The sequence below is a fragment of the Gadus chalcogrammus genome, chromosome 15, assembly GCF_026213295.1.
Source record: "Gadus chalcogrammus isolate NIFS_2021 chromosome 15, NIFS_Gcha_1.0, whole genome shotgun sequence".
NCBI classification, from domain to species: Eukaryota; Metazoa; Chordata; class Actinopteri; order Gadiformes; family Gadidae; genus Gadus; species Gadus chalcogrammus.
The window spans coordinates 11,655,319-11,674,665 of NC_079426.1; the positions used below are offsets into that span (position 1 = coordinate 11,655,319).

Genomic DNA, 19,347 nt, shown 5'->3' on the forward strand with positions numbered 1-19,347 from the left:
TTATGCAGATAAATAACCCTCAACAAAAGGGCCCACAGTCCCTGGATAGGGGACTGCGGGCACTTTGAAAATCTCATCTCTCAGAATGGTATAGAGTTAATTGTGTGTAAACCCACTGAATTTTACATCAAGTTGTAATCTATGCGTGTATGTTTTTGTGTATGAAGATTCAAGAATCAATAACTTTATTCTTCACATACAAATACAGGATGGACAGTGAAATGAAAGTGGCAATGCTTATGGGACTGTCCAAAAACAGCTATTGTATTTACAATAAAAATAAACAATCCTTACAGTATAGATATATATATATATATATATATATATATATATATATACACACACACAACCATGTTTCCAAAAAAAATCCAAAAACAGACATTGTTTGATGAGAGCTCACAGTAAGAATGTTTGTGGTTGAGTAAAGGAAGTGGTGATAGAGGAAGAGCAAATTAACCTCTCTCTTTCTCTTTTTTATAAACATATTGAAATGATCTACAATAAAACATTAGAACATCAATAAAACGATAACCAAGGAAGCAGTTCATCTTCACCTAGTATTCAGTTGGGTTATCTCGTTAGGCATCATTTGTCTCAGCTGAGTGTATGCATGTTTGCATGCGTGTATGTGTTTCACTGCTCTGGAGTCAGCCTGGCCTGCAGTCAGTTCTTATCAGCTGTGGTTTATGGTGAGTATTACTGATCCCTGATCAGCCAATACTGCCAAAGAGGTAACCTGGTTGGCCTGCTGTGGTAACAGTCTTGCTGCACAGGAAGCTAGCCTGGAGAGAGAGAGAGAGAGAGAGAGAGAGAGAGAGAGAGAGAGAGAGAGAGAGAGAGAGAGAGAGAGAGAGAGAGAGAGAGAGAGAGAGAGAGAGAGAGAGAGAGAGAGAGAGAGAGAGAGAGAGAGAGAGAGAGAGAGAGAGAGAGAGAGAGAGAGAGAGAGAGAGAGAGAGAGAGAGAGAGAGAGAGAGAGAGAGAGAGAGAGAGAGAGAGAGAGAGAGAGAGAGAGAGAGAGAGAGAGAGAGAGAGAGAGAGAGACATAAGAGACTCATAGAGAAAGTAAGAGAGAGAGACAGGCGTGATGAGGACTTACGAGAAGGTTCTACTGTTGGTCTCTCTCCTAACTGCTCTGGGTAAGATCAACTTTTAAAAACTTCTCTAGCGTTAACCTTTACATGTGACACTGCTCTTCTTAGTGGAAGTTATTATCAAGGTCTCCAGTTTAAACATTGACTGTTAGACTGAGATCCAACAAGAGCTGGAGTTTGTGTGAATTAAAAGCAGAACTCTTTGAAATGTTTGTTGTGATACAGTTCAAAACTTGCGTAACCTTACTCAACCATTTCATCTCAATGTTACATACTTAGAACAGATATTTGTCATGGCTTTAGATGCTGAAAGTCTCGGGTCTGGATTTGTTGTTATGTCTGTAATTGAGGAAGGACTCACCTTCTGAATGCTTATTGGTTGTGGGGTACAAACCACAAAGATATCCAAGCAGCATCTTGTTTCCATTGGCTACCCCTTTTTTTTTTTTTTTATCTATATGGATACCAATATGTCAAATGGGATTTGTACTAGCCATTTAGGTGATGTTTTTATCCAATGCAACTTCCAGTGAATTCAGATAGGCTGCAAATCATTAAGGAGGAGCCTGGGGGTAGAATGTGGACATTGGACAACAACCACTACTTCTCGGCTGCAAGTCGGACACCCTTGCCACAACACGCACTTAAATGTCTCAACACTGTTTTTCTTCACGCTAGCCCAATGATACTTGCAGTCCTTTTCCTAATGTCTCTGTTGACGGCCCAGAGGTGGTGTGGAGCATGGGGGAGCCTGGGGAGGTGATGGTTCCAGGCTCTCCATCTAACGTCAGTAAGAACGACAAGGGGCTGGCGAAGGCCGTGCTGGTGGCCACCTACTCCTTCAACAACCAGTCTAACGACGCCTATCTGTTCAGGACCTCCGAGGTGGAAAAGGCCCAGAGACAGGTATGCAAGATGGAGACGGGTTTTTGGATAAGTCATTTAGCAGGGTGTGTGACTATTAAGTCACAAAGTGATTTCCAGTGAATTCCGATCCATGTCATTTTAAGGGGAAGGTAGGGGTTTAGTATTTATTTGCTCAAGGATAGAGGTTTGCTTCAGAAATTTGAGATCCAACCCAGTTACTATGGCCTGGGAGTCAAACAGGCTCATCACTTCACTATCCTTCCCCCGTAGTCATGGCGACACGTTGGTATGGTGCTGGGTAACGCTCGGTCTGTTTTTGGACCATTAACTGAAATACCAGCATCAAATGGCTTTGGTGCTGGCTCTTGGGGTTTTGTGGCTGCTGTAAACCAACCAATCGTAACCCTACCTTCATTCTCCACATGGTCGCAGATCGTGAAGGGGATCCGCTACATCTTGGAGGTCCGAATCTCCAGAACCGTGTGTCTTAAACGCCTGGGCCGGGACCTGTTGGACTGCGAACTCCAGCCAGAGGGACGTCTTCACCAGGTAGCCGACCCTAGGAGGAACTCAACCCAGGGGGAGAAACGTTCAAATTAGACAGCAGAGCACTGTTTCCATCTAAATATCAGTATATCAAAAGGGGACCTAGTTTACCACCAGGTGTGGTAAAGTAGCGATAGTGGATGAAGGTGGCCGAGGCCTGAGGAACCTATGGAGTTAGATTCATGCCAAAACCCCGCACACACGCAAAACGTGTTTTGCTCACACATAACGATTCACACGCACACAAAACGTGTTTTACTCACGCAAAATGATTCACACACACGCTCAGTGTGGTTTGCAAATACAAAACATCATTCACAAACTAAAGCATTTTGCTTCAGAAACAAATACAGTATGTTTTACACAAAGTACAAAAAAAAATCCTTCAAGTACACAAAACAATTCTACAAGTACGGAACACGAAAGCTGCGCGTGGATCGGAATGCATTTGCGCACGGATCGGATTGCATTTGCGTACGGAACAGCAAGGCGGAAAATTAGTGCCAAAAGTCACGTGACAAATAAATGTCCTGTTATTCACACTACACAACAGCAGGTGGCGGTGTTGAGTCAGTTTAAGGCCGCCAGGACGATCTTTTTTCTCCCCAAAATCTTTATTTGATGCCGGCCAAACGTGTGTGGATTCAACTTGCCGCCCCTTTGTCACGGAATCGTACGACACGGAGAAAAGCTAGTTTGGGAGATTAAATTGAACAAAATGAGCGGCCAACAGGTGAGTCCAGTGGAAGTGTCGCCACTCTGTTTTGGCATCAAATAAAGATTTTGGGGAGAAAAAAGATCGTCCTGGCGGCCTTAAACTGACTCAACACCGCCACCTGCTGTTGTGTAGTGTGAATAACAGGACATTTATTTGTCACGTGACTTTTGGCACTAATTTTCCGCCTTGCTGTTTCGTACGCAAATGCAATCCGATCCGTGCGCAAATGCATTCCGATCCACGCGCAGCTTTCGTGTTCCGTACTTGTAGAATTGTTTTGTGTACTTGAAGGATTTTTTTTTGTACTTTGTGTAAAACACTGTATTTGTTTCTGAAGCAAAATGCTTTAGTTTGTGAATGATTTTTTGTATTTGCAAACCACACTGAGCGTGTGTGTGAATCATTTTGCGTGAGTAAAACACGTTTTGTGTGCGTGTGAATCGTTATGCGTGACCAAAACACGTTTTGCGTGAGCAAAACACGTTTTGCGTGTGTGCGGGGTTTTGGCATGAATCTAACTCCATAGGAACCCGCTCTCTGGGTAATTCCGGCGGTTCTTTTGTGTGACTTCTCCCCTCCAGATGTTCCAGTGTCACTTTGTGGTCCTGTCCCTGCCCTGGCTCGACATGATGACCACCACCTCCATCCGCTGTCAGCACTGAGGAGTACGCCTTGCAAGCCCCACATGTTCTAGCGCCACATTCAATTCTTAGCAGCTAAATTCTTAGCAACTAATTCTGCTGCTAGCATCGTCAAATAATGTGCTTAATCCCTGCTGTACATAGAAATAAAAAACCTAGAGCTCCATTCTTAATGAAAGCCGCTGTGTCTGTGTTCATATCTAACTTATCCATCTCCAAGATTAGCTTATCTAAGGTAAATATAGGAAAATTACACATTACTTATGTATTACAGTTGAAATGAGAATGCCTAAGATTTAAAAATACTATACAGCATGTCAACCCCACTGTTGAATCATAACATTCATCACATTATTTTCCAACACAAGGTGATGTTGAGGTTGATTGTTTATCCATTGAAATCCTCCCTGCTTCTGTAGATCATAAAATGTATTCTTGCATTATTCTGACCTAGGTTCCCCTCCAAGACCTCCTGCAACAGGAGGACTATAGATCGTTCTCACAGGGTTCAAAGAGGCCTATGTCTCCCTGCACAAGGAGGCCCATATGTCTCCTTGTGCATGAAATTCTACGATTTTTTTTAGAATCAAGCCGGAGTGTAGGTGATGAAAAGGACAGGTACAAGCAGAAAGGGTGTAAATCTATGCTGAAGGTTTGATGGGTGATTTGTTAGTTGAATTACTAAAGACACCCCGAATAGTCTGGTAGACAGACAGGGAGGCAAACTCTAATCATGGAGTGATTAGAGTCTGCCTCCCTGAAGAGTTTGAAAATATTGCTAAGAGTTTGGTTTTAGGGATTGGTTTGGTTTTATGGGAGTTATTAGGGGTTGTTTTGGGGGTTAAAATTAGTTTTAGAGTTAGGGTCTTGCTTTAATGTTATGTTTTCATATGGGGGTGAGTGCTTTGAAAATAACCTTGGATGGTGTAAAGAAGCATACAAACGGCTACCTCGGATTATATTTTATGTGGGCGTGTCGACCTAGATCTGTGCTGGATAGATCAGTCTACCAGCCTACCCAGTGGACTGAAGTAAACGTTGCTCATCTATAAAGGGAAGATCTAGGTGGACACGCCCACTAGTGATGTCATATGGGGCAGATTTTCCAAACGGCTTGTAAGGCTTATCACTCTCACACCTGGTGGGATAATATTTCCCCTTTAAGTTGTTTTAATTTACTTGTTTGCATTTAGTTTTTTTTTTCTTCAATTGTTTTATGAATATCTGAAAATGACCTGATTGGAATCATGAAAATTATTAAATATGAAAAATGTTTAATTGTAATTAATTGTCAATAATGACCCGTCACATACACAATAGTATCAATAAGTCTGCACACACCTGCAAGGTGTGTGTGCGCGTGTCATGCGCACGGCTCAGACAATCAGCACCAGGGACAGTTAGATGGCCTTATGGGGTTGCTAAATGTATCTGAGGAAAAACTAACCTGACCCTGATGTTTCACCATATGTTGTTGAAACAGAATAACACACACACCTAGAGTGGGCGGCCCAGCCTGGCCAGCATGCAGGACCTCTGGCCTAATCACTTCTGGATTTCCCCTTCTGTGGTTTAAGTGTAAAGATTGTGTAGCATAACCGCCACATCAAGATTAGTACATTATAAATGTAATTATAATACAGACCTGTGTTAAGAGATAAAGGCAGTGTGACCTTTTCACTTTGCTCAAATTGACTTCTGAATGAGGGGTTCATTACTCATCAACATTTAAGTGGTTATATTGATCGGTGCATGATTGAAAATTCCAAAATGATTCCACTATTAATTCTGTGACAATGATGTACAGTATAAATCTGCACACCTAACCCAATGTACATGTTTTGTATCGATGTGGGGGAAAATTTAGGCCATTATATTTTTTTCTTACCATTTGGCAGAAGCAGCAAACAGCAGTGCAATTGAGTACCATAATAAGAGAAAACATTGAAAAGTGTAGACTTTTATTCAGATTTCCCACTGTTGCCTCGCTGATGATCTCAGCATGCCACTGATTCACAGCAAATCAAGCCATGTTTTTCAAAGCTAAAACCCTTCAGGCCTCCCTTCTCTATGTCCCTGGCAGACTTCCGTCCAGACCTTGGAGCGTGATAAGGTGTGCAAGGGGTCGTCGGGACAAAGAGAACATTATTTTGGCTCGAACCACTGGCACGTTCCCTTGTACAGAACATCAAAAGCACACTGGGCAGATAGCCACACGTGAGACCTCGTCAAGCAGAACTATGCTACAAACCCCGACCTTGTGTCGTGGCTAGGCGAAACTCCCTACATCTGAGGAAGGGGGGGAGATGAAACAGCATCCTCATCGTCAGGGTTGGGTTCTGAATCGACCCTGCACGTGCAGCTGAGGAAGCCAGCGGCGGCGGCCCCCCTCACGTCAGAGAAACTCAGGGACGGCCCTAGTCAGGGCAGGCAGCTGCTTGGCCTTGGAAGCAGATAGCATGGCTCCACATGCTAGGGGAGAATAGTTCAATCTGACTTTTGAGACAGGCGGACGTGTCAACAGGACGAATAGTTGATGACCTGCAGTGTTGCAATCCAAGTAACAATAGAACTCGATTTAAAATGACGCTACGCTGTCAGGTTGTTTTCCCGCGTTCCTTCATTCTGCGGACCAACGTATGAATGTGAAAAAAATCAGCAAGAAACTACAGGAAGAGGAAAGCATTTAATTAATTGTAACAATGATAAAAAAAAAGATCAATCAACTTCTAATTGATGTGTTAACAGGCATGTTTGACAGTATCATATCGTATTCAGTGTAGCCAATGCAATTTTCTCTGTCTTGGTTGAAGTCTAGGGGGTACACAGAAGTTGGTTGTGTTCATGGAACATGGCCGACATGTCTTTCGTATCACCACAGGTTTCACTGTTTGTCTGTCATTGGTGCACCAATACCACACGATGAGAGTCTGTATAATAATGTAACGGACGACTGGAGAGATGGTGAGGGAAAAATCTGTTGGTCGGCGGGTTTCATTTAAGCAAGTGTCTGAGTTGATCCTGAAGGTTTTTCGAGTGTTCCACACTAGAGAGGGAGTGAAAATAAGAAGGGATATGGGGGGGGGGGGGGGGAGAGAGACATTGTCAGTTAATTGAATAGTGTTGTGGCATTTGGTGGAGAAAGCGATGCGGCAAAACAAAAAACAGCGCTCCATGTTTAGACTTACTTCTTTTGGATGGCCTCTTGTCTAAAATGAAACAAAATACTATCAGTTTTCACATCAAGATATTGTATTTCTTTGCATTTTACTGTATTTGAAAAAACACGATAATAACTATTAATAACTCACTGATATTGTAAGTGTGTGGTGATTATGGACATTTTTCTTAAACTCTGCAAGAAGAAAGATAGTTAGTGCTGATTTCTGACACCTTGTGATACACAACGGTATGACAGGCGAACATAAATAAGGCTATTCTCTTTACTTACATCCTCGGAGTGTAAAATGGCATCTTCCTGAATAACCATATTTCTGGCTGCTTGGCCGAGTAGCTGGATGAGACATTTAGGAGTAATTATGAAGTGCAGCGTCACATATTGGACAGTAAACACAACAATATTCCCAACTTCCTCTATGCTACAAAATTGCAATGAGCAATTCCATTCTTTGACCAGAAAACAGGTACAATATAAACCAATGTATAGAGAATACAGATCATTGGAACCATTACCTCTATAATAAAGCTGTTATTATTATTCTATCAACGGTACAGGTTGATAGTCACAACAGAACCAATGTTAGGCTAGCCCGTTAGCATTTTTCAGGAACCCTTTCTTGATAGATCATAGCCTCCAAGGTCTTACCTCTTGACTACGCGATCCTTTTAACACTTGCCGAGTCAGAGCAATCACATCCCCGCTACATGTGCCCACTTTATCCGATAAAAGACCCTTGACCGACTGACCGAACCGCGGCTGGGTTTCAGCGGAAGACATGTTTCATTCTTATTTATCCGAACTACGGTGCGCCCCATAGGACAAAACTCATTAGGTTTCTCAATGTACTTTTTTTTTTTTTAGATAAGTAGATTAAATGCATTTTTATTTTTATTTACCTCTAATAATTATAATTTAGAGCAAGTATTAAGAATTGTACGTTTTTTGGTAATACATAGCTTTAATTACGGTTACAAATGTATGTTTATCGATCGGTCCTCTGTAGGCCTAATTCAATAATAGTCCAGATTGACAATCATTGGCCTAAATAAACTGAAATTGAACAGGGTACCATTAGGGGGATTGTTATTGGCACTACTCCAAGCGATAACTAATTTGAAGAAAAAAACAAAAACGTATTTGAATAGATTATGGTGTCAAGGTAATGGCATTGAAGGACTCGGATAAAATAAATCCCATCCCTGTCTAAAGTCATTCTGCAGCATTTCCTTCACCACGATTATTGGCCTAGATTAAATAAAAATAACAATTTGAACACTGAATCATATTTCTACATCAGTGTCGTCAACATGGCCTTGCTTATATTCCTTTTCGTGTTCTTGGTTGTTCTGATAGCTTTGTTGCTGCTTGTGAAGCTGACAGGATCGTCGAAGGGCCACGGGGGACCCCCACACCTGCCGGCGCTCCCGATCATCGGCAGTCTGCTCAGCCTGCGCAGTGACAGCCCGCCACACATCCTCTTCCAGAGTCTGCAGGAGAAATACGGACCGACGTATTCTCTAATGATGGGCGCGCATAAACTGATCCTGGTCAACCACCACGTGCACGCCAAGGAGGTTTTACTGAAGAAGGGGAAGATATTCGCCGGGAGACCCCGAAGTGTAGGCGTTCGCTAATTTTTTCGACGCACCAAAATCGAATAAAACCATTTATTTCACATTATATCTTCTTAGTTTTTTCAATTCTATTTTCGTCCTCTTCATGCAGGCATACTTGGTTCTTAAGCTTACGTTGTTTGTTTATTTTTGTAACTTTTCATTTTCTTCCAGGTCACCACAGATGTACTGACCAGGGACGGGAAAGACATAGCGTTCGGGGACTACGGTCCCACCTGGAGGTTCCATCGGAAGATCGTGCACGGAGCCCTGTGCATGTTCGGGGAGGGCTCAGCCTCCATCGAGAAGATCGGTGAGTAAATCCAACGGTTGGTTCGGGTTGTCCCTACTGTTTCTCTTTAACCTCACTGTCTGCAACGCCTTTCTATTGTGAGATAGCCTAACTCAAACTTTTAAAATTTAATTAAAAAAAAAATCCAAGTTAAAGTCCGTTTCATGAAATTAACGCAGCTTTTACGCACGCAAACTGTTTTCGCACGGATTCCTGATCATTCTCCACCATTACCAGTTTGCCAGGAGTCGCAGTCTCTGTGCACCGCCGTATCCGAGGCGGCCTTGCGCGATCTGCCGCTGGACCTAGCACCGGAGCTCACGCGGGCGGTCACCAACGTGATCTGCGCGCTCTGCTTCAACTCCTCGTACCGCCGGGGCGACCCGGAGTTCCAGTCCATGCTGGGCTACAGCCAGGGCATCGTGGACACCGTGGCCAAGGACAGCCTGGTGGATATCTTCCCCTGCTTGCAGGTAAGCCTCCAGCTGAGCCGGTTTCATCGTTGTTTAAATGTAAACGTCGTAATGTTTATGACCGGTAGGGGAAGGGGTGGACCTCAGAGTGGCCTATAACTTCCTGTGCCACACCACACCCCAATGGACATACTGACGGGGAAACCAGAATATTTACTATATACTTCTAACAGTATATCAGCATTTATTCTGTACTCTCGATCTGTATTGGGAGACTGGTTGGAGTACTCCAAGAGCACATCTACTCTTATCTTAGTAAAGAGTGACCTCGCTCTGACCCTTCCAGATCTTTCCCAACGCGGACCTGCGCCTTCTCAAGGACTGTGTAGCGGCCAGAGACAGTCTTCTGCAGAAGAAATATGATGAACACAAAGTAGGCCTAAACTTTTTTACTATCAAAGAAGGTTTAATGAAATTGTTTGCAAATAAACAGGATTTGCAAAGTATAATACTATCAGTACAGCCCCATTGCATATATTTGACTATAAGTGAGTCTGAGGAAGTTCTCTCTCTCTCTCTCTCTCTCTCTCTCTCTCTCTCTCTCTCTCTCTCTCTCTCTCTCTCTCTCTCTCTCTCTCTCTCTCTCTCTCTCTCTCTCTCTCTCTCTCTCTCTGTCATTAAGCAGACACTATTATTCAAAGAGACTAAGATAGATCTTCCTAAAATCCTAAATTTCTTTCAAATGCAATTTCAAAACATAGGAAACAGTTTCTCCAGCTAATGAAAAGGAATTTCAAATACATTTAATTAAGGGGGGGGGGGACAACAAGGGGTGGGTCCAATGCAGATGTAGACCACTCCTTTTTTAACAAAAGACATGAGGGTTTCAGACGTATGTTTTCCACGACGCCTCTCCTGACAGGCCGACTACAGCGACCACGTGCAGAGGGACCTGCTGGACGCCCTGCTGCGGGCCAAGCGCAGCGCGGAGAACCACAACCTGACGGAGGCCGTAGGGCTGAGCGACGACCACGTGCTCATGACTGTCGGCGACATCTTTGGCGCCGGCGTGGAAACCACGACGACCGTGCTCAAATGGGCCGTCGCCTACCTCATCCATTACCCACAGGTGAGGGGCACGCACGCACACACACACACACACACACACACACACACACACACACACACACACACACACACACACACACACACACACGAATCGTTTTGGTTAATTTTTAATGCCCCTACCCTGTGTGCGTGTGTGTGTGTGTGTGTGTGTGTGTGTGTGTGTGTGTGTGTGTGTGTGTGTGTGTGTGTGTGTGTGTGTGTGTGTGTGTGCATGCTCAGGTGCAGAAGCGTATACAGGAGGAGCTGGACAGCAGGGTGGGCCGTGACCGGACCCCCCAGATCAAAGACAGGGGGAGTCTGCCTTACCTGGAAGCCACCATCCGGGAGGTGCTGCGGATCCGCCCCGTCGCCCCCCTGCTCATCCCCCACGTGGCCCTCGCTGACACCAGGTATTGTAACACATACCCGCCCCCACACACATACACACAGAGCTCCAGGCATTACAGCAGGGGTACTCAATGTCTGGCTCGGGAACCCACAGGTTCTCCTTGTCAAATTCTTGGTCGTATAATACGAACATTTGTGAATTTCTCATGGGGCAATTTAGGGCGTCAGAGCAGAAAGAAGTAGCAGTGAACATAAAATAATTCATGTTAATTTTGCCTGCTTAAGAAAACAAAATGATGCACTGATCTTTTAAATTCATGCTTTTGTTTTTCATAGTATCGGAAACTTTGCTGTAAGCAAAGGTGACCGGGTCATTATTAACCTGTGGTCACTGCACCATGACGAAAAGGAGTGGAAAAATCCAGAAATCTTTGACCCAGGTGAAGAATAAATTACATTGTTTGTGCTGTGTAATGTTTTGCATTAAACAGATTCAGATTTGTTTACCAGATGTGGATCACATTCTGGTCCGTACCAGTAGACATTTTAAAGGCGTTTAAAACAGGATCTATGTGAGTACATCAGATTTGCGCCATTTGTTTACATGTGGCTCTGGATCCCTCTCTCCTCTCCTCTATTTCTAGGTCGTTTCCTGGACGCAGAGGGCTCGGGTGTGGCGCTCCCTTCTCCCAGCTACCTGCCGTTCGGTGCGGGCGTGCGGGTGTGTCTCGGGGAGAGCCTGGCCAAGATGGAGCTCTTCCTCTTCCTGTCGTGGACGCTGCAGCGTTTTACCTTCTCCGTGCCGGCGGGCCGGCCGCTGCCAAGCCTGGAGGGGAAGTTTGGGGTAGTTCTGCAGCCGGCCAAGTACGAAGTCCACGCCACACTGCGAGCGGGATGGGAGTCCTGATAGCCAGCGAGGTGGCGACCACACACTGGGGTTACCTGGTGTCGGGTTTGATATCAGGATTGTTCTGGGCGACTCAGTAAAAAGGGGCTGGGAACCATTCGTAACCGTTGTAGGCTCAGTATCATGAAAAGAGGGTCCATTTCGATTACGTTTGAGTTTTTCACCAAAATCATCGCAAACATTTTGGCTAAGCTATGGTTAAGCATTAAGATATGCATGGCGACTTGAGTCCGAGGATCTTCACAGACGTGTGGACGGAGGCGTATAAACCTGCCTTTATTGGAGTGTGCTGCGCTTCCTTTCAGTTCCGTCCGCTGTTTGATGAGAAGTATATCATTCTTACGTTTTGATACGAAAAAACGCCACACAATTTAGCCATGGCATATCGAGTGGCAAATAACAGTTGAAGGGTGCATCATTGTGCAGCGTAGTCTCCGAATCACTAGTAAATTGTGGGACTTGTTCAGATTCTAAACTCTTGAATGCTAATATGTTGTAGATACATTTTCTAATAATCAGGCGTTACACAATTATCGGTCAATAACATCATTTAATCATTTATACAATCCCCAAAACAATAAACATAAGGAAAAAAAAAAGGAGAAATTTAGTAATTCATTACACAGATAACAAAATGAGCTTAAAGACAGAAAAACACCTGGCACCAGCAACTATAAGGCTTTTTGGTGCTAAAAGTAGAAAAGTGCTGATTTTGGAGAGTAAAAAGTTAACAAATCAGTTAAAGAGGAACATTGTAATCAGTGCAGTGTTGCGCTTTAAATGGCAGCCTTCCAACAATTGAACTTCATTTAAGAACTATAACTAACTTGAAAAACCGAAATGAGAAAGTACTCTCAGTTCAAATGTATGCATTTATAGGCATTAATAACATTATTGATGTTTGAACCAAGCATAATTTCAAGTCTGAAAAATAAACGTATTATGAGCTTTACAATTGCTGGTTATTGATGTTAGTTACGTACGAGTACAATGAGTTGTAGATGACATGTACAATACATATTCTTACAAAAATAGTGATGGCCTACATTGTTTTGAAAATCAGGCAGAATTTAGACATGAATGTATACTCTCATGATACGCAGAAAATATGTTAAACTTGCTTCTTTCTATTCTTAGCAGGCCAATAATGTTCAATGTCCTTTTTAATATTTATTTTTAATGCATCAGACATTGAACCACATAATTATCCATGTATTACTTGTGTAACTATAATGACAAAAAAAAAGATTTCTGTACAATATTATGAAATCAAACATAAACATCGATGTTCATACATGTATTTTGTGATATTTATGCCCGACTCTGTCTCCTGAATGTTTAAAAAAGTACAGTGTGATAAAAAGGCCTGTTACAGTTCCGTATTGCGATCGTTTATATTTTTCTGATAAGAAGCTACATTTGCATATCCCAGACCTAAGGCAGTGACCATGATGACCAGCATTCAACCTGTAAGACCAACTTGGTTAACATGCCAACAATTTAGCAAGCAAACCTCAGAAAAGCTAGCCAACAGTTAACTTCAAACTGTTGACCCAGGACTTCAAACTGTTAAGGGAATTAATATATTGCTAAACTAATTTCTCTGACTACTTTACGGATTTTTTCAAACAAATTTACATCATGTTTGTAATGCCATTACTTAAGGTTGACAACATACTCTCCCTGGTGGCCGACATCAGAATTACATTAAACGTTTCACTAGATTAGGTGCGAGTGAGCTAGATAAACACGTCCCAGACGCCACCATCACACCCAGCTCTATACAGAAGGCTACCACAGCGCAGTGAAGGCGTTAGTTTTACAGTTCATGAGAAATAACAAATGATACACGTTAATGGGCTACACAGGCATACTGGCCAGTAGTGAACGTGGCAGGATGAACAAAAGGTGGAAAAGATTCACCAGTGGACAGATTCATAGTCAGTAGAAGCTATGAACAGACAGGAAAAATCATTTGCTTCCTAGATATTCACAAATACAAATTCGTATTGCCTGTGACTACTATACTATAGTAGTTGTTTAATTGCATAGACTTTAAACCCTCATTAAAAAAGTTAATTTATTCTACGATAGGAAGTTGCTCTACAACAGGGAGTAATTTATTCTACAGGAGGTAGTTGTTCTGCAACAGGAAGTGGGGAGGAGCCAGCCTGAGCTGTGCTTGCAGCGTTTGTGTTGGCTAACACAGATTGTCCTGTGCCTTAAGCCTTACCAACAAAACAACTACAAAATAAATCATTGAAACAAATCTAGAACATTACGACTATAAAAAAAACACCAACATTTTGGCACCACAACAGGTCATCATCATTGTTCAGCTGTGGATTGTATAAAGTTATGGTACAAAAGAACCCAAATAAAATGGTTCACAATCACAGATCCATAAACATCTTTCCATTTTGAAACCTCAGACCCACTGAAACAAAATTTGTTTTCTTGTATAAATTTAGGATTATGGCATAAAGATTACATTTGCTACCACAGGGGGCATGGTGGGGTTCCACTGCCTGGCCATCTCTAGCTACTAAGGGTCGATGTTTGGCTTGGGCCACAACCCCCAACTGGAAGGATTTTTGGATGTTCCCGCGTATTCCTGTAGGTTTCTTCTGTTCTATAGCACCACCTTCTAAGACACCAGGCAAGGCTAAGTGGAGACGCTAATAAGCAGGCCCAAAGGGTTCACATAGTGATAAAGAGTGTATGGGGTACAACATTCGAGACTGAGACCTCAATCCTTATCTAGGAGGGACACCCAGCCCCTTTCGGCAAAACTGGGACAGCCAATGCGATTTTTTAACCCGCTTGACGAAACTTCCCAAAATTCTCCATGGATTATTTAACCGCATCCCTGACCCCCCAGATGTACACGTCATTAAGACCACCGTCAAACACACACTCCGTGTCAGTCCAAGCATTTGAACGCAGCAAACAGCAAACATCCGAACTCAATGTGTGTGCCAGAAGAACAATCAACAGCCTCCTTCTAGTGTTGGATAGATTGTTCTGGAATCCCACAGCGGATTACCTGAGAGCCCTGGTGCATGTCCCTCTGTCCTGATCGATGTCCGGGTTCCGTGCGACGGCCCGAGCACTACAGCTATCACACGCCGGGATCTCCTCCTTTGTATCCTCCTCTTCCTCCCCCTTCTCCTCTTTCACCTCTCCTTCCTCTTCATCTTCCTCCTCCTCCTCCTCCTCCTCCTCCTCCTCCTCCTCCTGCTCCTCACGACCCAGGAAGCCATGCTGGTCCCACAGGTCCTGGCCGTCGCACACCTCAATGCCCGAGTCCCCCGTGAAGCGCCGGTAGCGGGCCGGGGTCAGGTCTCGCTGGGGCCCGGGGCCCCCAGCGCCACTCCCGCCGTTCAGGGCCGGGCCCGCCTGGCTCTGGAGGGGGTCAGCCGTGGCGGTGCTGCCTAGTAGGGGGTCCGCTCCCCTGGAACACCTCGCGGCCTCCTCCTCATCCTCCTCGCTCCCGGGGCGACGGAGGGCCGTCAGAGGGTGGAGGGCTGTGTCGGGGGGGACCGGATACTCTGGTGGGCTGTAGGGGGGAGGGGGCATGGCCGGGGTGTCGGCCACCTCCTCGTAGGTGGGCAGCAGGTAGTCGGGGAGGAATCCTGTGGACAGGGGAACATTGTTCTGAGAGGGGGATCCACTTTCCGTGGTCAACCTCGTTGTACCACAGACTGAATGCTCAGCCGATCCATCACTTTAACATATATATATTTAACGTATATAGAATAATAAGTATTATTCAATAATATACCATATTGTAATCACACCATATATTGGAATAATCCTTCTCTTTTATAGAGTTATCTTCTCTATATCAAATAAAATGCAGAAAAGTCACTCTAACATAAAACACAAGCAAGACAGAGACTGTAGGAAAGAAATACACAACTCTTAGAGAAAATCTGAATCTATTCATAGATAGACGGGAAGAGAAAGATAAGAGAGTAATGCACGTTCTCCATTTCAACATAGCCTTTTTACTCTTGAATCTTGACAGCGCGAAACAGTGACAAAGACACACGACCCCACAGGGACTCACTGAGGTACAGGGGCAGCTGGGTGTTGTTGCGGGCCTCGCGGTAGGCGATGAGGTTGATCTCATTCTGCCGCCGCTGCTGCTGGAAGCGCTGCTTGGAGCGCCGGTGCTGGCACACACAACAGCAGGTGAGGAGTATGATGAGGGTCCACACCAACCAGAACCCTGAGCCCCACAGTGAGAGATCCCCCCCCCCCAGAGCGTTAGGACACAACAGAGGAGATCTAAGACACAAGGCGGGACCCTCTTATTGATGAGGGTCCGCCACACCAAGCAGAACCCCGAGGGACCTACTGACCGTGGAGCAGGCAGACAACTGAAATAAAGAACGGAGAAGAAGTTTTTGCAGAAAAACGTTGTTTATAAACGCAATGCAGTTTTGATTTGGACTCTTTACTTTCCGTCGTTAAGACCATGGAGGAACGAAATGAGATCAGTAAAAGATTTTGACAAATCGTACACAAAGTTTGCACTGACGTCATCTGCTAGGAGGACACATGAGAGAGTTAGGATTCACAAGGTAAGCTTCTTACATGATGGGGGTTTAATAAGTAATAATAATAAAAAAATGTTTTGCAACGTCACCAGATTCACAATGTTATCGAAAAAAACACAGCGTGTATAATATACCACAACATGTTTGATATCGCTGTGAAATCAGGCCTTTTTGGCTGCAGCAGTCACAAATAGACTCCCAAATACTGAGTTTGGTACAGAATCCCCAAATGCTTATAATGTATGAATGAATGAATTAAATCATCCCGCAATTTACATAGATTTTTGCACTTGAAACATATGATCTGAACTGGGATAAGTGAGTTTGCACAGTATAGGCAGAAGCACAGATAAGAGAGAGAGCGAGAGCGAGAGAGAGATCACTAGAGACTGAGAGTGTTGTTTGGTATAGGATGGGAACGCTGGCTTATTTAAAGGGAATGCGGCCCGGCGGGAACATGATATGCATCCGCAGCTAGTCGCTCCCAGTCGCTAGACGGGTAAACAAGTCCAGACAGACAGACACACATGCTGGCAGACAGACAGAAGCAGATGAGACAGGCACAAAAACAAGCAATCAGTCAGACAAGACAGGCAGAGAGACAGGCAACTCTCTTGGCCTTTTCAGGAGGGGTAGGCTCATGATCAGGGCCACAACACACATTCCCTGTCTCATGTCGCATACGTCCGATTATCTAGGCTGGGAAATGGAACCATGGAACAAGGTGACAAATGGGCCGTTGTGGTATGAATAGAAAGCTGTCAGTGAGAGCTCAGGGAGAGGGGTGTCGATGTGTCTGTGAACATCTAGCGAGCGAGCATGACGTCAGGATGTGTTATTTAAGTGTCCTGCCGGCAGGGAGCCAAGAGAGGCCGAAAAAACAAGAGCAGAGCAGACATGAAACACACATGAGCCTGACCGTGTCGAGCGAGTTGAACCACTCTGATTTGCAATGGACTATGGCGGCAACATGCAAATATGCTTCTGTCTATGCATTATTGGTAAGCATGCATTGTAAGCGACAGCGAACGACTACTCACACCACAGTTCGTAGTAGTAGCTGCAGCACTGCGTCTCTCCGCAGCAGTGGCCCGCATCACATATGTAGCTTCTGTTGTTGGCTCCCTGGCACACCAGGGCGTTCTGAAGGGACACAAAACATCACGATTGGTTTAAGAAAACACTTGGGGAATCTTCACGTACGTGCGGCCAAAGAAGTACCAACAGATCTGAGCCTGAGTAATCTTGTACCAAGTACCTCTTTCTTCTCTGTGTGTTGGATGTTTGAAATACCTCTACAGATACTCATTTACAGAAGAATTCAAAAATAGATTACGCTTTGCTATGACTATGCCGAGGTTGACAACTTAGAAGCAAACAGCAACTCATAAAAACTAGTCTGACTATAACTAACTCATTGTGGATGGATCACAACATCACGATTGACATCCACCATATAGTTAGTAGTGTTAGTAGTAATAGTAGTAGTATCCCAGGAGTAGCAGAAGTAGTATTAGACCGTTTTGTTACCTGTTTGGTACCCCATATGAAAGACATGACAGCACCATTAATTACAGAGGAAGACTAAGAGGTCTTCGCTCTTCTTGCTGAAGAGGGGCGACTGAATAAGCCCAGTGCTATCTTGAAACCGCAATTCGGAATCGGACGCCCGACGTGTTGCCAGAAACCTTCCCCATCCAAGAGTAAACAAACCTTCCCCATCCCTTTCCATTAAACCAAGTAATCGCATAGACCCCGAGGAGACGAACTCTCCTCCTGATCGCCAGCTACACTACAGGCTTCTGACATTTCTCCCCAAATGTCAAACGCCCAATCCAAGTTTAGCAGGGTGAACTTACTCAAAAACGACACCAGCGGGGATACATAAGATAATATGTCCCGTTTTAGTTATTGAGGGTTAACTAGGGAGACAGCAGACAAAAAACTAAAATGTACAGTAAACATGTCTAATGACATGCAATGACATAAGCAGTTGAGGTATCAACTGCTTATCATAATTAATGCGTGTAAATCAGTGGCTATCTACTACAATCATCTGGACCTGGTACACTCACGCCATTACAAAATAAGCACTTATATTGTTTTGTACCTACATATTTATACTGGACGTAAACTGTATTTTGCTGCTGTGAAACTATTGCAAAGAAATTAAAAAGTAACGTTTCACGTACTTTTAGTTACACGATGTAGAGTATACATTAGTCATTTACACGTTAAAGAAGGATTATATATGGAAACGTAGGAACTACCTAGTACAATGTGGGAACTCCCTTCTCGGTGAACTATGGTGGATATAAATGAAAGAGAAAGGTAATTTTAGAGAGAGCCTGAGAGAGCTAACCAGCGGGGCTAATAACGTTATACAACCTAGTTTACCTCTGGGACCGTCGGCAACGTGGTCGGATCTGTTCCTTCCACGTCTAGTTTCATCATACCCATCGTTTTAGAGTCGAGTAATTAATCCCGTTGGAAACTGAAAACATTTGACATTCTTCCCTTCGTATGTTGTATGCTCCGCAAAACAAAACAAGCTACTCAGACAGGGAGCACAGTAGACCCGCCTCTTCCTAGCACTCCGATTGGTGAGGGTTATGGGTCATTCAATTCCTGGAATAGTAATTGGCTAGTTAGGTTGTCATTTAAACGACTGCACCTCGTTTCCAGGGGAATCAAACCAGGTAACCTTATGAACTCTGTGTGCAGGTGTGAAAACAAATTCTTGTTCTAACACTTATTATTAATACAGAAACAAGTTCAAGTTCAAGTTATATTTCTAAAGCGTATGATCCAAATAAACAATTCTCACAATCGTCAATAATGTTTGTAGATCCAACCTACTTAATCTATGAGACTATTTAATAAAGAAATTATAGAATCGGACACTGAATTTACAGTCAAGGTTAAATCTGGTAACTCCGTTATCTCTGTTAAGTAATATTTATCACGTGTAGTGAAATTAACATTCGTGGAAAATGTTTCAACCAATGTTTTCCCTACAGTATCCTTGTCAGGCTAGTCAGGCTTATTATGTCCTTGA

The 19,347-nt window shown here is 43.9% G+C and overlaps 4 protein-coding genes across 5 annotated transcripts; 2 read left to right on the top strand and 2 right to left on the bottom strand.

Moving 5' to 3' along the window:
• Nucleotides 1–1,039: 1,039 nt before the first annotated feature.
• On the top strand, nt 1,040–5,118 carry LOC130404330 (cystatin). The gene is made up of 4 exons (XM_056608999.1): nt 1,040–1,136; nt 1,819–1,997; nt 2,391–2,507; nt 3,804–5,118. Exons 1-4 carry the CDS (start codon nt 1,085–1,087, stop codon nt 3,882–3,884), a joined length of 429 nt encoding a protein of 142 aa, XP_056464974.1. The 5' UTR covers nt 1,040–1,084; the 3' UTR covers nt 3,885–5,118.
• A 1,393-nt stretch (nt 5,119–6,511) lies between these two features.
• Nucleotides 6,512–7,870, bottom strand: borcs7 (BLOC-1 related complex subunit 7). The gene is made up of 5 exons (XM_056609001.1): nt 7,690–7,870; nt 7,315–7,377; nt 7,175–7,218; nt 7,052–7,072; nt 6,512–6,909 (listed from the first exon to the last, which is right to left on the bottom strand). Exons 1-5 carry the CDS (start codon nt 7,819–7,821, stop codon nt 6,858–6,860), a joined length of 312 nt encoding a protein of 103 aa, XP_056464976.1. The 5' UTR covers nt 7,822–7,870; the 3' UTR covers nt 6,512–6,857.
• Nucleotides 7,871–8,238: 368 nt separating this feature from the next.
• Nucleotides 8,239–14,003, top strand: LOC130404328 (steroid 17-alpha-hydroxylase/17,20 lyase). Its single transcript, XM_056608996.1, has 8 exons — nt 8,239–8,663; nt 8,832–8,970; nt 9,187–9,422; nt 9,709–9,795; nt 10,285–10,491; nt 10,710–10,879; nt 11,154–11,257; nt 11,462–14,003. Exons 1-8 carry the CDS (start codon nt 8,352–8,354, stop codon nt 11,722–11,724), a joined length of 1,518 nt encoding a protein of 505 aa, XP_056464971.1. The 5' UTR covers nt 8,239–8,351; the 3' UTR covers nt 11,725–14,003.
• wbp1la (WW domain binding protein 1-like a) lies at nt 11,880–18,865 on the bottom strand. Of its 2 annotated transcripts, none has more exons than XM_056608998.1 (4): nt 17,820–18,680; nt 17,330–17,432; nt 15,797–15,958; nt 11,880–15,359 (listed from the first exon to the last, which is right to left on the bottom strand). In XM_056608998.1, exons 1-4 carry the CDS (start codon nt 17,844–17,846, stop codon nt 14,767–14,769), a joined length of 885 nt encoding a protein of 294 aa, XP_056464973.1. In that variant the 5' UTR covers nt 17,847–18,680; the 3' UTR covers nt 11,880–14,766. The 2 variants fall into 2 exon arrangements, with proteins under 2 accessions (XP_056464973.1, XP_056464972.1); XM_056608997.1 differs by lacking the exon at nt 17,820–18,680 and adding an exon at nt 18,687–18,865 and having other exon boundaries at nt 11,888–15,359.
• Between the last annotated feature and the right edge of the window lie 482 nt (nt 18,866–19,347).

Excerpts from the sequence above, each read along its gene's own strand:
- LOC130404330 (XM_056608999.1), top strand. The coding sequence starts at position 1,085 with ATGAGGACTTACGAGAAGGTTCTACTGTTGGTCTCTCTCCTAACTGCT. Across the intron at positions 1,137-1,818 it reads CTCTCTCCTAACTGCTCTGG|AGGTGGTGTGGAGCATGGGG; the intron begins GTAAGATCAACT and ends TTGACGGCCCAG. Across the intron at positions 2,508-3,803 it reads CAGAGGGACGTCTTCACCAG|ATGTTCCAGTGTCACTTTGT; the intron begins GTAGCCGACCCT and ends TCTCCCCTCCAG.
- borcs7 (XM_056609001.1), bottom strand. The coding sequence starts at position 7,821 with ATGTCTTCCGCTGAAACCCAGCCGCGGTTCGGTCAGTCGGTCAAGGGT. Across the intron at positions 7,219-7,314 it reads CCATTTTACACTCCGAGGAT|AGTTTAAGAAAAATGTCCAT; the intron begins GTAAGTAAAGAG and ends TTCTTCTTGCAG. Across the intron at positions 6,910-7,051 it reads CAAGAGGCCATCCAAAAGAA|TGTGGAACACTCGAAAAACC; the intron begins GTAAGTCTAAAC and ends CTCCCTCTCTAG.
- LOC130404328 (XM_056608996.1), top strand. The coding sequence starts at position 8,352 with ATGGCCTTGCTTATATTCCTTTTCGTGTTCTTGGTTGTTCTGATAGCT. Across the intron at positions 9,796-10,284 it reads AGAAATATGATGAACACAAA|GCCGACTACAGCGACCACGT; the intron begins GTAGGCCTAAAC and ends CTCTCCTGACAG. Across the intron at positions 10,492-10,709 it reads ACCTCATCCATTACCCACAG|GTGCAGAAGCGTATACAGGA; the intron begins GTGAGGGGCACG and ends GTGCATGCTCAG.
- wbp1la (XM_056608997.1), bottom strand. The coding sequence starts at position 18,749 with ATGGGTATGATGAAACTAGACGTGGAAGGAACAGATCCGACCACGTTG. Across the intron at positions 17,433-18,686 it reads CGTTGCCGACGGTCCCAGAG|AACGCCCTGGTGTGCCAGGG; the intron begins GTAAACTAGGTT and ends GTGTCCCTTCAG. Across the intron at positions 15,959-17,329 it reads CTACTACTACGAACTGTGGT|GGTTCTGGTTGGTGTGGACC; the intron begins GTGAGTAGTCGT and ends TGTGGGGCTCAG.